Consider the following 18136-nt stretch of genomic DNA (forward strand, 5'->3'; position numbering starts at 1 on the left):
CCCTGGCGACCTTACTGAAAAATGCATAAATGTAATATATAGCATTAATATAAACAGAGCAAGATACATAGGAAAAACTGAGCCGTGTTGGGTCTGAGACCACCAGAGACCACCATTATAATGAAATAGCTTAACATAGCTCAAGGCAGCAAAAAACTAAAGGAGAACTTTCTGTTTTTATTTTGATATTGTTATCAGTGGTAAAGAAATATATTTAAGGCTAAGACCAGGCTATCCCTGGTCATTGTTTCAGTCAAGTGTTATTTTAAGTAAATAACAGTTCAATATTGCAATTAAGAGTAAGCATTACAATTTTAAATTTGACACTTTATATAATTTATGATTTAGTGTTTTTATGATTATAACTACAAAATCTTAAAAAGTGTAAGATAATAACCAGCCGCCTTGACACAATTACATTTTGTATGCCAACCAAGTCTGTGTGAAGATATATTAAAATGAAAATGTTGAGTGAAATGTTTATAATTAGAAAGACAAACCTAAAGATCATAAATGTCATAATAATCTTAAAAAATAATCATAAATATCATAAATATCATAATTTGCTCTAAGAAGAGGTGAGCATCAGAAATTAATCCATCTGAAAATCATACTGTATTGTATTTTTTATGAAAAAACATGTACAGTACAGATCTTAAACCACCTGCAGACAGATGATGTTTATGCTGTCGACTGTAGGTTCAAAAGCATTTAGCCTCCTATTTTTGTCCCTTAATAGGTTTACTCATGGCAAAGACTTAAACCTACACTGTTACTATGTGCCTTTCCCCTCCTTTCCCTTCTCTTCCCTATGTGAGTTTCCACCTCCTCTCAACTTAATAAGCTTTATAAAAAGCACGTTTTTTCTGACTACACCTGAAGTGCGGCACCTGCTCTGATCTTCTCATGTTCTTATTAAATATGTTCATGAAGAAATGCTACAACGGTTTCACAGGAAGCCTTACTCCCTCAGCAGTCATCTTTTTATTCTACTGTATGACTGATCTCTGAGAACATATGGACTTCTGACAGCCGGACCAATGTGTTGTCGCTGTTGCTGGGCCCAAGTAAGTAATCCTGAGAATGATGGTTGAACTGTGTGTGCTCTTTGTTATTTAGAAATTCATGTATTATTTAGAATTATTTTTATTATTATGTTAAATTATTATGCGACTCACGCCATTTGAAATAGGAAAAAATCAACTGCTTTAAGCTTTACATGCTGTCTTCCCTCAGCCTTAAATATAAATATAATATAAAGTTTCTGATTCATCTTTCTTTCCCAACTGATCAAAAGATTCTACAAGCCTTTTCATTTTAGGTTGCAATAATTATTTTTATTAAACAAAAAAAAGCATATTTTTCTACAAACACCATAAAAATCAAACCTGTGACTATAACACAATTGTTGCTTACTGCTATAGTTGCCAAGTTCTTCCTCCAAGAATGCTTTATAGACGGTTTCATCTTAACATCATAAACAAACGTTACTGCACATGCACACTTTTGTGACACCCAATTTAACTTCCGGTACACATTCACAAACAATAGAGTGGCAGATTTGGCTAAACTACAACCCATTCAACAAATTGCTTATTTAATAAAATGAACTTGCAACAAAATTCAACAAATCATTTATTTAATACAATTATTATACAGTAAAATAATAATACAAATTAATATTTACATAAATTATATTAAGTATGAATAGTTATATTATTAGACACTAGCCAAACACAAACTGGAAGTTAACTGGGTGCCAGGTGCGTGCATCCGATGAAACGGTCTATGGATAACAGACAGTTTCAGTGGCAACAAAAACAAGCGTTATGTGGCCCAAACTTAATTTTCGGTAAAACTCCGCAAAAAAAAAACTATAAGTGTCGAGTAGATTTAATTTAATTTAATACAATTAATATACAATAAAATATTAATATAAGTTCATATTAATATAAATTTAAAATATTATACATTTTATGTTATAGAATCTATAGCTGATGAGTTGTTTTAATTTAATACAATTAACATACACTAAAATATTAATTATTAGGTTAATATTAATATAAATTAAATATAAAATAAATTGTCATATTATAACCAAACACAGACCGTAAGTTAACTTCGGGCCAGCACATGCATCTGATGAAACTGTCTATATGTGAGATAATGTTGTGCATCATTTCCTCTGAAGCACGTAGATAAAAAAGTACAGTATGTTTAAAGGAGTCATATGACATGAATAAAGCTAAAATGAATATTATCGTTTGTTTTAGATGTAATGCAATGTGTATACACGATTTAAGGTTCAAAAACGCTGTATTTTCCTCAAACCGTGCATGTTTGTATCTCCTCTTTGCCCCGCCTCTCTGGGTGCGTTTACACTTGGCATTAACATGCGATCTCGGTGATCCGAACAAGCAGATCGGATCTTCAGACAATCAGGACACAGCGCGTTTACACTTGTCAACAAGTGGCTTCCACATCTGGATAATGTGATCGGATCTCTATAGTTTCCCGCCCATTATTTTAATAAGCCTGCAATTTAAAAATAGCCCGGGTGCAGGGAGATTTCACACAACACATATAACGGGGAGGATGAACATGTTACACATTTGATACGCAGCCATGTTGAACTCGAGGCAGCGGTGGGAAGTAAACCGCGGTTAAAACGATTAATGATCTTATATGTGAAAGTATAAGCAGAGGACGTTTGTAAAATGACACAAGCTTTTGTACTTGAGCTGTGGTGGGTTTCACTAGCGCGCACACACACAGACACACACACACACACACAGACTCTAACGGTGTTTTTAAACACATCATTTGTTTATTCATATCACAGACACATAAAATAATCACATAAGTAGGCCGAAGTTCCTATGATCAAAAGCGACCACTTACATCGTTCTCGACTATTTGGGTTGGTTCGGCTGAAAGTGACAGCGCGTCGTTTCTTTGGTCTGCGCCCTAAATATCGTGCTTACTGACATCAGCTATTAGCAACACTATACAATCTTGTTTCTGTGTGTAAATGATATACGGTGTATTCAGAGCTCCGTTTCAAGCTGCCTGTCTGCCGCTTAATCTGTCTTCCGGGGACGGTACTTTCGAGTCAGATCCGTGGGCGTGGCTTGTTGGTTTGACTAAATCTTTGGTGTTTCAAGTCTTACGAAACCTTTACCCTAACCCACACCCTAACCCTAACCTTACTCTAACCATCTAAACTACCTATGATTGTTAAAATTGATGAAAAAACACGTTAGGGTGATGACGTCAGACTCGACTGTAGGTTAAAGTATCCATGATAATTCCATGGGAAAATGAACGACTGTGCAACGTTCGGGAGCAAGAGTAAACTTTCCGCTGCATTTGTCAGCTGCTCAGCAGTCTGAGAGGCTTCGGACAGACGAGAGAATAATGATAGCGGGCGGGGTTTTCTGTGAAATTGTACCGGTAAATGTAGATAAACTGTCTGGATTGCGTTTACATTACACTGAGATCCGATCACAATGCGTCCTCGACTACCTATGGATCAGGACACGCTGATCGGATGACATTCCGATCAGAAGCGCGTTTACACTTGTCTTTTCAATGTGTATGTGGACAACATCCAGATACAGATCGCATGTTAATGCCAAGAGTAAACGCACCCTCTGAAACACACAGATTTTTTACAAATCTCATCGCTCTGAAAAGCGAGGTGTGCTATGATTGGCCAGTTAACTAGTGCGTATAGTGATTGATCGAATACTGCAAGCATGTGACGGAAATGTAATGCCTTTTACCATATTTGGAACATCAGGTTGCAAAGCAATTGTACTGACAGGTACACCTACCTTACTTGCATATACACTTGGGCGGTCTTAGTCAAATCATACCACGAACTGACGTAGATTTGTGGGGGTGTGGTTACACGAGGCATTTCAGGCAGGTCTGGGTGAGCATTTGCTTTTTGATACTGTACAATGCATCTTTTGTTTCCGATACTTTAATTTTTTCAATTTTACGTGTCTAATACATGCATGAGCAACTTATAACACACCAAAGACACAGAAAAACACGTATTTCATGCCATATGACCCCTTTAAAAAAGCATAGATTAAACGTTTCTCATGAGTTGTTTCCACTGTATGGTATTAGTCACGCTTTGTTCAAACAGTGTGCTAGTGTTCATCTCTCACAGAAAGCCCCTAATTATTGAATAAAAAGACCTCTGGTCACTGTTAGACACTCATTGAGAATGCACTCTGTAAACGTTCAAAGACTCTAACTGGTTTAGAAAAGTTCATGTCTGTGCTTTAGCAAGGATTAAAGTTCCTAAATTAAACTGTCTTAGAATCACTTGTTGATGAAATCGTTTTAGCAAGTGTGTTAGTGTGGAACAGGACAGTGTTGTTGTTATGCTGCTATTCATAGAAAATGTATTTATTTCTTAACAAGCATCATCGACTTAGCCTTTTCTTAGAAAGAAGAATACAATGTTTGTGCCGTAATGTGCTGTCACTCGTGTAAATGCATCCAGTGTTATAGGCCTAATGATTTTGTTCCTAGTTCACTTTGGCCACACGATTGTAAAGTTAAATCCAGTACACTACACAGAGTCGGTTTTCTGACAAATACAAGAGCACAGTTCTGCTTAAGAATCACAACACGCTATTCGCTTCCCTTCTGGATTTCAGAGACATTAGTAAATATTGTAGTAGTTGAGTGAAACATTTTATGGTTGTCATAATTAGTAGTTTTTAAGTAGGTGTTGTTATGTTAAATAACTGATCATATTAAATGCTGGAGTAACCTTTCCTATCCCAATAGTGCTGTCAAAGGGATAGTTCATCCAAAAATGAAAATTCTGTCAACATTTACTCACTCTCAAGTTGTTCCAAACCTGTATAAATTTATTTGTTCTGTAAGAAAGATATTTGAAAGAATGTGAACAATTTTCAGTTCTGGGACATCATTCACTACCCTAGAAAAATATAGTATTTATTTGATCTGTTCAACTCAAAAATGAGATATTTATTGAAGAATTTAAGAAAGCAAACAGTTCTGGGGAATATTTGACTACCATTGTTTCTAGTCAATGATGTTTCAAAGCTGAAAATTGCTAGGTGGTTTGAAGGTGAGTAAATGATAATAGAATTTTCATTGGGTGAACTATCCTTTTAAAGATTGAGCAAACATTTGTGACCCTGGACAACAAAACCAGTCTTAGGGGCAATTCACATTTCACGTCTAAAACCACGCAGAAAACGCGAGCAGCGATGCTTTCTCTAGTCAAATGACCCGCTGTTGAACTATTTCCATATTTCCTTTTTTTTTGAAAGAGTAGAAAAGAGATAGAAGTCAGAACCGATCAGTCAGGTGCTGACGGAAGAGATGTGTTTTCAGACGGTTCTTAAAGATGGCTACAGAATCTGCTGATCTTGTAGAAGCGGGCAGATCATTCCATAAATGTGGAACCGATCCCGAGAAGGTACGTGAGAGAGATTTTTTACCTTTTTGGGATTGTTCCTAAGTTATTAGTTACTGTAATTTAATTACTTTTCCCATGAAAAAGTAAAGTAAGGGATTACTCTTATTTTTTCTGTAATTTAATTGCAGTTACATCTGATGTAATTGAACTAAATACTGTGTAGTATATTCCATAGTGGAAATGACATCAAAATTATAAGTCGAACTTTAAAATATATGCTTTAATGTATCTTTCTCACATTTGTATACTTTGGTCAGTTAATAAGAACAATTTATGTAGTTATTTATTATTTATTTAAATGAATTAAACAAGCCGTTTCATGTCTATCCTTGAATCACTTCTAATCAAGGTTGATGTAGGATATAGAAAGTAATTAGTGCCAAGTAATGAAATACTTTTTGGAAAGTTGTTTGTACAGTAATCTAATTACACTATTGAATATGTAATTAGTAATTAGTAATTAATTACTTTTTCAGAGTAACTTACCCAACACTGCTCAGCGTTGCCCTCTGACGGTCTGGTAGAACACACATACTCATTTGTAGTGCGCATGTGTTGAACTCGGACATCCACGCTTAATCCGTGAAGAGTATGCTCAAAAAGCTATGCGGACGCGTTTGTTCTCCAGACGGACACAGACGCGGAAAGTCAAGTATACCCACTCCTTAACACAGTTACGTTGTGACGTCATACCTGGACCGGTCCATATTCGTTGCCACAACGTACCAAATAACGTTCCAGTGACGTAACTTTGTGATTCCCATATTCGTCGTGACGACATAACATTGGACGTTGCTGGGACGTGGTGAATACCTCCTGAAGACATACCTGGAACATACCATATTCGTCACAGTGACGTGCCAAATAACGTTTCTGGGACGTGATGAGCACGTCCTAACGACCAAACAGTTACGTTATTAAAATCTTTTTTTATTTAATTTAAACAATTATCATCCCTCACATCAAGGATTATATTAATTTGGGATTTATTCCATGCGTTAAAGATTCGATTTTATGAATAACTGGAGTAATTCTCTATTCAAATATAAAGCACATGATTAATGAAACTCAACTCAACACAGCACTGGATTTAAGCAGAAGACTTCAACACAATATAGAGGATTTAAAGCAGATATTTATTGACAGTGATGAATAAACATTATCTTTAAGCTTAACATTATATTTAAAAAATATAGCAAAAATGACCAGATTCATTAATCAAATGACCACTGTCCAGGTTATCTGAAGACCAGTACATCACGTCGCTACAAAGTTCTCCATGGGATTAATTCACGGCGTTATTAGAGGACGTGGCTAGGACGTTTCGGGTAAGCAAAAACACTAAGAAATGGAACGTGGCTAAGACGTCCTCAGAATGTGGTCACAAAGTAATGTCATGGTGACCAAATGAAGACGAACTGGCGACGTCGTCAGAACGTACTGTGTTTGCTGGGAAGAAAAATGTGCGCACCGCAACGTATGCGCGTCGCGACCTCTATTTGTGCGCGCCTGCCGCGTGTCTACATTTAAATAACGAACTTGCGTGCACAAAAGACGCGAAATGTGAATCGCCCCTAATGGGTCAATTTAGTTTTTTTAGATTTTATTATCTGAAAGCTGGATAATTAAGCTTTCAATTGATGTATGGGTTGTTAGGACATGACAATATATGACGGAGATACAACCGTTTAAAATTCTGGAATCTGAGGGTGCACAAAAATCTAAATATTGACAAAATTGCCTTTGAAGTTGTTAATCAGAGGCACTGTAGGTCATCCACTCAAAAAAATAAGGTTTTTATATATTTACGGTTTGAAATGTACAACATATCTTCATGGAATATGATCTTTACTTTATATTTTGGCATAAAAGAAAATCGATCATTTTGACCCATACAGTGTATTTTTGGCTTTTACTAAACATGTTCCCATGCTACTTCAGACTGGTTTTGTGATCCAGGATCACATTTGATGGTTATTATGTTATCATGTCTCTATTGTGTTTTATTGTGTTAGCTGTATTTGTTTTAGTTATAATTACTTAATTAAAACAACCCAACTGCAGTTTGACTGATCATAATTGGAATGCACAATAAAAAAAACTTGATTATTGACATTTTTAAAAACAGAGTGATCTGTCTTTGCAAATGAAATCTCTTCAAATGTATTCTATATCATTCTGTGTAGTTTATTGCATACTACATGCGTGATAATTTTTAACTGAAGATGGCTGTGCTCAAGTGGGTCGAGTTGGCCAGACCCTGCTGTCTGGATTAACGTGTCACACTACCGTAGAGAAGGTCACCCAGGCTGAGACGAGGACTAAAAACTCCAGGATAATCCCGGCACACGTCCTCACACATACACACTGACCCAAATATAGATTTACTGTGCACTCTGCACGCTAACACAGCTTGTGATGTTGCAGAGACATCACACATTATCAATAATATGATGCTGATTCACTTCACTGTAACAATTTATTGAGTCCATTTGTGCAGAGTTAATACGTCCAGTCTGCCATTATGTAACAGTTTTTCTTTAAAATGTACCACATTTGTGCAAATGTGCAATGCAAAGGAATGTGGGTACACGCTCTGTGTGTACATTCCTCCAGACACCCCTTTCATTCGCCTCTCTACCCTGTTTCTGGGTTACGGCATTAATGACTGGATTACATGCATGGCCTCTTTAAAGTCAGGCCAGTGGGCGGTTCCTAAAGTGCCATTTAGCCAGAAAATGGGGTAATCTAAAAATATTTCTACCTTGCCAGATGAATCACAATATCGCAAGTAATTACATTATTTTGCGGTAAACCGATTAGGACCCTAGAGCAATCCTATTGAACGTGAGGCTGCACGCTCCAGTGGCTTTCGCTGGTAGAGAGCGTCTGGGGGAAGGGAGGGACAGATGGGCTAACACATGCAACCTGTCTCTCCTCCCTTCTCAATTGCTTAATCTGCCTGGTTGAGTAGAGGCGACTGTAGGGAGGGCAACTGGGCATCCACCCTTGCTCACACGCTCTGCTGGCACCATTCAATGGCCTCAGGGAGTATAGGATATGGAACGACTGTTAGAAAGTTCATGGAACATGGGAGTGTACGGTTGGGGGTGCATAGGACAATCACAGTTGGCTGATGGGAGAAACTTGATGAGGATTATTTAATATAAACTTTAGCGACCTCCTACTGTTCTTGCAGCACCCTGACTCACTGGTTACAGCATATATTTTGTAGGATAATATAATTTTTGCTGGAGTTCTTTAATGACTAAGTTTACTTGATAACGTAAGGCAAATAAGAAGCTATGTCGACTGCTCAAGCTTCACACCACAGCGGTGCCTACAACTATTTCCTGAATATGATGGCTTATCAGGTGAGAGCAAATTCATTTTATAGCGACGACAGTCGTGAGAATGTTATGGCAAGATTTTTTTTTTGATTATACTTAATTCTTTTAGACCCGATTGTCACCTTCAGACTTTTTCTTTAGGTTGTGACTTAAATTGCTTCATCAAGCTTCCTTTTTATAGAACTTATTGTTCAGTGTTGTCAGATGGCTATAGACTACCTTATAATGTATGCAAACATGCTTTTTGGTACCCCCTTTATTCATTAACCTCCATAATTTCAAGAGACTAGTAATTGAGGTCAATGCATTTTTTTCACAGTTTTTATAAAGTTCTCATAAAAGATTGGCTATTAAATTATGAAAATGAGAAATGACGGTGTTGTTGTTTTGTATGGTAAAACAGATAGACATCATGGAAAGTGCGTTTTGTCAAATACTATTAAGAAGATGAATGACTCAGTCTACCATCATCAGCGTTGGGAGTTGTTTGTCAGTGTTGTTTCACTCTCTCCTTCATCAGCTACAGAAATATTTTGATAAATGTAAGCTTTTCGAGTCTGATTTATAGCAAATTATGCAACAACTTCAACTTGTCTCAAGTGCACACAAAATGAAAGTTTTTTTTATAAAGATCAACAAATGGTAAAACATTAAAGAAGGTGATTTTTTAATGTCATTTAAGACAATTTGTTTTGGCAAATCTAACCAAATTGTTCAGGTGTATTTATGTTTTCTTATCAGAGTAGGCGGAGTGAATCGAGCACAGAAATACTACGTCGTATGTTCAACTCATTTTTTGACAAGTTGACCATGTTAGGCTTGAGAAGCCAGCAGTAATGTAATGTAAATAATGAGTTTGTTATTTAAATGTTGAGGCATAAAGGTTTGGACATCTGAATATCTTGCTATTTATGGTGCTCTCAGCTTAGGCTATAGTACGAGACTAAACAAAATACTTTGTTTTTTACTTTTTTTCTTATTAAAAACATATTCTGTTAGCTACTTCCAGATCTATACATTCATACAGAATGATTTGTTAATCTGTGGAACTCAGTGAGAAAGAGTTTTAGGTCTACATTTCTGGGTTTAGCTAAGGATAAAAGATGCTTGGACCTCATCTAGACCACCAGCCCTGATCCATTAGAAAAATCCAGATGCTCTAAGTGATCTATATTAATCTCTAACCCTCCTCCACGCTATCCCTGAAACTCAGATGGAGACCTGGCACCCTGTCATTCAATCAACTTCAATCAAGTCTTTATTTTTCGGACAGATATGCTGTTGCTGTGGCCCAGCACCTTGTTCACTGTGCTGCTCCTTCTGTCCACCCATCAAATCATCCTCCAGCACACGGGTCATGTACACTTTATTCCACATCCTGGCCTGTACTGTCTCGTGTCTCATGCTGTCTAAGACTGTGTCAGAGGCAGTGAGAGAAAATGTACGTATGATATATCTTTCTGTTCTACGTCCTACTTTTATTGCTGTAAAACCGTTGATGCTGTAGGCAGCCAAAACCATGCCTCATTTAAATCAAGTCAAATCTTGGTTAATCTGCCTGCCAGAACACGCTTTGGCTGCACTTGCCAGCATAGTCTGAACCATACAGAAACATTCTAAAAGACCTCACGTGTCCTCAGGTGCCTTTCTTTAATGTGGTTTGTGATGAGGCTCGTGGTGGAGGGGACTGTCAGATGTTGGTGGGGTACTCTGCTGTCTACAGAGTGTGCTTTGGCACAGCTTGTTTCTACTTGATGATGGCCATCTTTCTGATTGATGTCAAATCCAGTCAGGATTTTAGAGCCCTCATCCACAACGGGTCAGTGACTCTCTATCGTCATTATCAATCTGTGTATCTTTATGAAGATTAGTGACATTACAATGTGTTCTGTGATGCATTGTACTTTAAGAAGAAAATACTATTTAGTCATCCTCATGACTTTTGCAATTGAAGAATTTGAGAAATGTCTCAGTGGTTTTGTGTTCATACAATGGAAGTCAAAGGGAGCCACGCTCTTAAAAATAAAGGTGCTTAAAAGGTTCTTCACAGCGATGCCATAGAAGAACCATTTTTGCTTCCACATAGAACCCTTCAGTCAAAGGTTCTCTAAATAACCATTTCTTTCTTACCTCTGATCTAACAATAAACAATACTAATACACGTTTATTAATGTTAATTCATGTTAATTTCAGCATTTACTAAACTATTTTTAAAATCAAAAAACGTTGTGTCTGTTAAAATTAGTTCATGCACTATGAATTTACATGAATAACTGTATTGACATGAACTAACATTATCAGGGATTCATAAATGCTGAAAAACTAAATTGTTCATTGTTAGCTAATGCATTTACTACTGTTAACAAACAGCACTTTATTGTAAAGTGTTACCAAAGAACCTTTTGTGACACAGAAAGGTTCTTTGGATGTTAAAGGTTCTTTATGGCATCGTCAAGCCCCTTTACTTTTAAGAGTGCAGTATTGTTTGGTTTCCCAAATTTTTCAAAATATATGTGACCCTGGATCACAAAACCAGTCATACGTAGCACGGGTATATTTAGCCAACAATACACTGTATCGGTCAAAATAACCGATTTTTCTTTTATAGCAAAAAAATCATTAGGATATTGAGTAAAGATCATGTTCCATGAAGATATTTTGTTATTATTATGAATATTATTTCCTACCGTTAATATATCAAAACTTTTTTTTGTGAGTGGATGCAGCAAAATCACAAACAAAAACACACCTACAAACGCTCACTGCTGCCCGCTCTTTGGGAATAACCCACTCAAGTTTGGTATCTATGTGAAGCTTAGAATTTCTGCATTCGGGTTCATCTACTCTTCACAACGTCATTACAGCGGTAAGCCAATAGAGAGCGTTTAAAACGAACCTGTTTCTTCTTAGCAACGGCCTGCTACAGCTCTTCTGGTGGACAACCTAAAAAAGCGATGTTCTCTCTGCTTTCATTTTTTGCTCCCTGAGATTTTCAAATAGTTGTATCTCGGCCAAATGCCTACAAATCATACAGCAAATGAAAGCTTACTTATTCAGCTTTCACATGATGTATAAATCTCAGTCTTAAGAAAGTGACCCTTATGACTGGTTTTGTGGTCCAGGGTGACATATTTTGTGTTCTGCAGAAGAAAGAAAGTCATACAGGTTTGACATGTGGAAGGGTTAACGAATAAAGAATGTTCTTTTTGGAGTGAATTATCCCTTAATCTAAATCGACCATACACATACAGGTAATTTAATTGTATATAACTTTATATAGATACAGTTACACTTACATTTTCTCCTGATCCTTACTTAGGTTCTGGTTTCTGAAGTTCATCACCCTGCTTGGAATGATTGCTGCTGCCTTCTTTATTCCCACAGAATCCTTTTTGCATGGTGAGATGATCATCTTTTGAAATCTGATCCCCACTGATCACTAAAATGGGAATAAAAGTGCATTTATTAAAACAATGATTTGTAGAAAACAGTCTATCTACAGGGATTACGGTAAAATGTTGATGATGGTTCTGGGTCATATGAGCATTTATTATACACGTCCTCCAGGTGGCACTATAAACACAGTGATCATTTAACAAACAGCAACAGTTCAGATTTACAGTATATCCTGTATATCTCATCATGGCTGGATTTCACTTGTTTCAAATATAGTGAATCGTGTTCTTGCACTCTGCTTTAAGGTCATTTCATTCTTATATTTTGTTAACATAAAATGCATGTATATTTTATTTTTTCGCTTTGTAGCCTGGCATTATGTTGGAGTGGTGGGAGGCTTTGCTTTCATTCTCATTCAGCTCATTCTAATCACTGCTTTCGCACACACCTGGAATAAAAACTGGTAAATGAGGGGACCGGGTTCAAGGGTATATAATCCATAATAACTACTATAAGAAAGAACTCTTTACTAGACAACGAAGCACTAAGACCACATCTGGTTGATGTCTAAATCATATCTCACTCTGGAATGATAAAACTTCACCGAGGTCCAGATAATCTTGCCTCTGACTCCCTTCCTGTTTGTCTCTCTGGTATCTTACTTATTCACACACAAACATTCAAACTCATCCTCCTGCTCACCTTCTGACATCCAGCATTCTTCCAGATGTTTTCAGAAACTACTTTAAGCCATTTCATCACTTAACACACTGAACATAATAGGATTTCCTGGGCAGCACATAACTAGCTCTTTCAAGAGTATGGAAACTGTCCAAGAGAAACATACAGTAGTGTGAATGCTTGTTTTAGATTTACACTTGAGGCAACAAATGACCTCACCCTGTCTCCCCTGTCTCTCATCAACAGGTTAACCGGTGCCGCTGAGCATAAGAGGTGGTATGTGGCAGTCATGTGTGCTACGCTCTTTTTCTACACAATCGCAACAATGGCCTTCACTTTCATGTACAAATACTACACTCACCCAGCTGGATGCCACCTCAATAAAGGCCTGCTATGGACAAACTTGGCCCTCTGCACTATCATGTCTTTCATTGCAGTTACACCCTGCGTTCAGCAAAGTTAGTGCTGTATTCTTCATCTGTATAAGTTTTTAAAACGCAGTAGTTTAGACAGACACAAAATAAAGCAAAAATGTTGTTAAACGCCTGAAAGTTTAAGCTAATATAATGTATAATAGCAAACTGACTGTCGGTTTTGTTCTGCTTCTCAGAGCAGCCGCGCTCAGGACTTCTGCAAGCATCCATCATTTGCTGTTATGTCATGTACCTGACATTCTCCGCCCTGTCCAGCCGCCCACCTGAGAAAGGTAACTAGGAAAGACTGCATGTCTCATGCAGAACTGTTTCAAATATGAAGTGATATCAGATGTTATAACGTGATTCTTGCTGTTGTTAAGAGGATTTGTATGAAGATGATTTGTTCACGATAACCCAATTTTAAGGTCCTGTATTATAACAGATAACAAAATAAATACAACGTTCGTTAAAAAAAACTGTTTCCAGGTCAGTGGACCTAACGAAAAATGGACAGATATTTGGGACGTCGAATACCAATTTAATTTGCATACCGAAAAGTAAAGCAAAATCATGGCATACTCATTTATATATGACTGTACTTGATCACCCTGTCACAGAATGACTACCAAATTTTCTGTGTGTATTTGCTTTTAAATCTGTGACCAATTTACACTTAACAAAGTGCTGTCTGTCACCGCAGACCTGGTGAAACGACATATCCCGTCCACTGTTTGTTTTTACATGACTGGAATGACAAGAAACTAAACTTAATTTCTTATTTAAAGTAATACTTTAGGCCCGGTTTCACACACACGGCTTAGCTTAAGCCAGGACTAAGCCTTAGTTGAATTAAGATATTTATGTCACTTATAAAAGTGAAGAATACATTACTGGTGTGCATCTCGAGACAAAACAATGGCACTGATATATTTTAAGATAATTCTGGGCAAGTTATATTGAGTTAAGACAGGTCACACATTTATTTTAGTCTGGGACTAGCCTTAAGCCTCGTCTGTGAAACCGGACCATAGATGTTAAAACGCTTAGCTGCGACGCGCATGCGCATGCCTTAAAAGTAGTGATTTGGCCAATCCCCGTTCACTCTTTTACATATAACCCACCTCGACTGTTAAATCGAGTTACTTTCTCACCAATAACGAGAGTTCAGTTATAATATATACACAACCGGTCGTATAAAAGACGTATGTTATATTCCATATTCCTGTAAATGCTTCAAGTGCGATTCGTTCCTCTAACCGTAATGGTAAAGCGTTGTGAAACAGGGAGGGTATAAACCCACGTACGCAATGCATCTATTCCAGGAGCGGTAGGAAGCTCACTGTAGAGGTCACGTGCCGAGTGTTCGTCACTCAACCAATCACCTCGGGGAAGGTCTGAGACAAGAGCCAATCGCTGTCCTCACAGGACATCATCTGACTAGATGAGCGAATGCACAGAGAATTGGGTCAAAGCGCGGTGTTCTCGCACGAGACGTTGATCGTTGCGGATTCAGCACGTCAACCGATGCGATCCCCGCTGACTTGGAAACGTTCGCGGCTGGCGCTATGAGTTCGATGTGTGAGCTAGTGCAGAGTACTAGAACCCAATTCAGACTACTCTCCCTCCGCTCTTTTGCTTTTTAAGCATATGTAGAATTCCTCAATGAGATGACTCCGTTTTAAAAAAATTATTGTGCATTACATTTAATATCACTCAAACTGCAGTTGGTTTGTTTTGATCTAAGCCATAATAACAAAACAAAAAACACAGCTAACTAACATAATAAAAAACATGATTGTTGATTTGTTTTAAAAACGGAGTTATCTCATTTTGGAATCAAACTCTTCATATATATACCACAACCAACTTGCATTGCACACACAGCAATATTAATATTTTTCTCTTTTTTTTGCTGTTCGTTTTTGGATTTATATCACAAGTTATTTTTGTAAATACATTGTGTAACAAAACACATTCTGTAGTTTGTATGTGTGTTGAGGAGACTAAACTAACAATCACATTAAGGTAAGTCTGTTATAAGGCATTTGTCCAATTTGCAAACAACCCTGGCAGCATATTAGCACAGAGTGTCACTATAGCAAACATGACTAAAGACTGAAGTAGTTGATTTATCCCACAGCAGATTTAATCACAAAGTCATTAACAAAAAAGCCACCAATGAAGCCTGCAAAATCCTTCCAACGGGGTTCCTCGTATCATCTCGCATCACTGGTGTACTTGCAAAGGTGATGAATGGTACATGCTCAGCATATGACAAAGATGAATGAGATTTCCAGGCAGAAACGCTCTGTTGACTGAGGTCATAGAACAGCTCTCAAGCATGCAACGCAGATGTAGTCGAGAGCGTTTCTTATGACCATTTGAAATACAGATGTTAAACTGGTGGTAAACGTCAGCGAGCAGAAGAATACAGCCCCTGTTGAGTGTCAAGACTGCAAAATAATGATTACAATTTGCCACAGAGTTTTGATTTGAGATGATTTACGTATAATGAAGAGCTTGAAATGTCTCACATGTGGCAGAATAATAATGCAGGATTGGTTTTGTGAGTCTTTGCTTTTTTATGGGAAACATTTTTGCACATTTTGTTTGTATTTGTAGTATCATGTCACGTTCCTTAACTTCATCACAAAGGACTGCATGGCACTCGGAGGCATACTAGGAGTTTAATCCCATCCCAGAGAAACTCCTTCAAACACACCATTTCAACAGTAATGGGCCACTGGCTCGGGTTCAGATGGAATTCCTAAACTGAGTGTGTAAATGTGACACTCTCATCCCGCATAATTACCCATTGTTTTTAAACAGCACAGTGCTGGCTTTTGATGCAACCCCTAATTCCAGGAATGTGGAGGAGAGAACTATGAAATCCTGAAGGATGTTTGTGTGTCCTGAGCCTAAGGAAAAAACATGCAAACTTAATCCAAATGTGTGACAAATTATATCAACTCATTCTGTTTTTCTGTGTGCTTTCAGTGGAGTACCAGGGGGTCAATATTACAGTGTGCTACCCCAAAGTCAGCCGGGATGAAATTCAAAATGAAGGCAATGCTGTGGCCATTATTGGTGCTGCGATCATGTACTGCTGCGTTCTCTTTGCATGGTGGGCGTCGTGCATCTTATCAGAGAGACAAAGTATTGATTCGGGATGTTAATAAACTAACTCCTTTTCTATTTTAGTAATGAGGCTTCATACTTAGCAGAGGTCTTTGGACCTTTCTGGATGATAAAGGTTTACCGCTACGAGTTCCAGGTATGCGTCTTTCAGTCTTCAAGTATTTTTAGTGCGATGAACTTTGAGACTCGAATAAAACATGAATGAGCTTAAATATAGAAACACTGCCAAGATGTACTTAAATATTTTGACATCACCTTTCTCTGGCATTCCCTCGCTCTATGGCCCTGAACAGAAAGCCAGCTGTTGGTTCTGCTGCCCAGAGGAAGAAGACGGTAAAACAATCTTACAAGTTCCGATTTACAGTATATGAATTTCACAAACACAGTAATGCCATAAAACAGACCTGACATGTTAGAAACAGCTTTGTTTCTCTTCTGGCAGAGGAGGAGTTTGTCATCGATGAGAACAAAGGCTGTCAGAAGGTCATCCACAATGAGACCCAGCGTGTTGCCTACAGCTACTTCTTCTTTCATTTTGTCTTCTTTCTGGCCTCCCTCTACGTAATGATGACCCTCACTAATTGGTTTAGGTGAGTCGTTAAAGAGCTCGCTGGATTAGGGAGGTCACGGTAGAAAGCACTGTAATGACAAACATTAGTACATTGTTTTTGTAAGTGTTTTAGCCTATTTAGTGTGGTCAGCACTAATTCCTTACGCGTACGTGCATGCCTAGACGAACGGCCATCTGAATAGACTTATTACTTATTATACATTCAACATTTCCATTCTGTCCTCCAGTTACGAGACTGCTGTCCTGGAGACCACCTTCACCCATGGGAGTTACTCCACGTTCTGGGTCAAGCTGTCCTCTTGCTGGGCATGTGTGGTTCTTTATCTGTGGCTTCTGCTGGGTCCCCTGTGCCACTGCCAGTCCGATCACAAACGCCCTCGCCGCGCCCGCATCAAGAGACGGACCAACACCCAATGCCACGTTAGTGTTAGCGTGTGAATCGTACTAACTGGACAGTTGAAGCGTCAAAGACAGTGGGAATGGAAGTAGGTTACTGGGATTTTCACCTGGAGGGAATGGGTCACTCTGAAGACTATTAATCCTGTCAGGATTAAAACGACCAGCACAGCAAATGCAATTCAACATGGAAGACGTTAACCATGTTTTGGACTGTATGAGCATACCTTTGGGGATGTTGTTAAATTGCCAAAAGGAAAAGTTCAATGTCATTTACTAGGAGTGTAGACACGCGGTTTACTGTGGTTTATATATGTGCTGTAATAGCCATATGCTCTAGGGATGAGCCCCTCCCACTATTTTAGCCAATCAGAAGCCATGGGGAGAAAAAAAGCTGTTATCTATGATATAATGACTTTAATAACCCAGCGACAACCAGCCTGTTTAGCTCTAATTGCATGTTTATGTTAGTTTTGTGGTTTATGTCATCGCCATGTAAGTTATTTTTGTAAATATATTTTTAACAAAACACATTGTATAGTTTATGTGTGTTTTGTAGAAAGGCTGCACTATAATTTGACAACCACATCAAGGTAATAAAATAATCTTAGTCTGCTAATGGTTAAAGGGAAAAATGTGCAAAATGGCTGCCAAAAATAAAGAGCAAAAGAAATGTTAATTGTCAAAAGTACTACGCCACAGATAGATGTGTACA

General features: G+C 37.9%; 1 protein-coding gene across 2 annotated transcripts; it reads left to right on the top strand.

The window, feature by feature from the left end:
- Window positions 1-889: 889 nt before the first annotated feature.
- On the top strand, window positions 890-18130 carry serinc4 (serine incorporator 4). Of its 2 annotated transcripts, none has more exons than XM_057342220.1 (12): window positions 890-1067; window positions 10097-10264; window positions 10464-10642; window positions 12143-12222; window positions 12589-12682; window positions 13147-13358; window positions 13511-13606; window positions 16314-16440; window positions 16518-16590; window positions 16748-16787; window positions 16897-17044; window positions 17253-18130. In XM_057342220.1, the coding sequence occupies exons 1-12, from the start codon at window positions 1041-1043 to the stop codon at window positions 17461-17463; spliced, it is 1455 nt and encodes a 484-aa protein (XP_057198203.1). In that variant the 5' UTR covers window positions 890-1040; the 3' UTR covers window positions 17464-18130. The 2 variants fall into 2 exon arrangements, with proteins under 2 accessions (XP_057198203.1, XP_057198194.1); XM_057342211.1 differs by lacking the exon at window positions 890-1067 and adding an exon at window positions 8330-8847.
- The last annotated feature ends 6 nt before the right edge of the window (window positions 18131-18136 follow it).

Source organism: Triplophysa rosa, linkage group LG1, assembly GCF_024868665.1.
Source record: "Triplophysa rosa linkage group LG1, Trosa_1v2, whole genome shotgun sequence".
NCBI classification, from domain to species: domain Eukaryota; kingdom Metazoa; phylum Chordata; class Actinopteri; order Cypriniformes; family Nemacheilidae; genus Triplophysa; species Triplophysa rosa.

Excerpts from the sequence above, each read along its gene's own strand:
- serinc4 (XM_057342211.1), top strand. The coding sequence starts at position 8,779 with ATGTCGACTGCTCAAGCTTCACACCACAGCGGTGCCTACAACTATTTC. Across the intron at positions 13,607-16,313 it reads CAGCCGCCCACCTGAGAAAG|TGGAGTACCAGGGGGTCAAT; the intron begins GTAACTAGGAAA and ends GTGTGCTTTCAG. Across the intron at positions 17,045-17,252 it reads ACCCTCACTAATTGGTTTAG|TTACGAGACTGCTGTCCTGG; the intron begins GTGAGTCGTTAA and ends TCTGTCCTCCAG.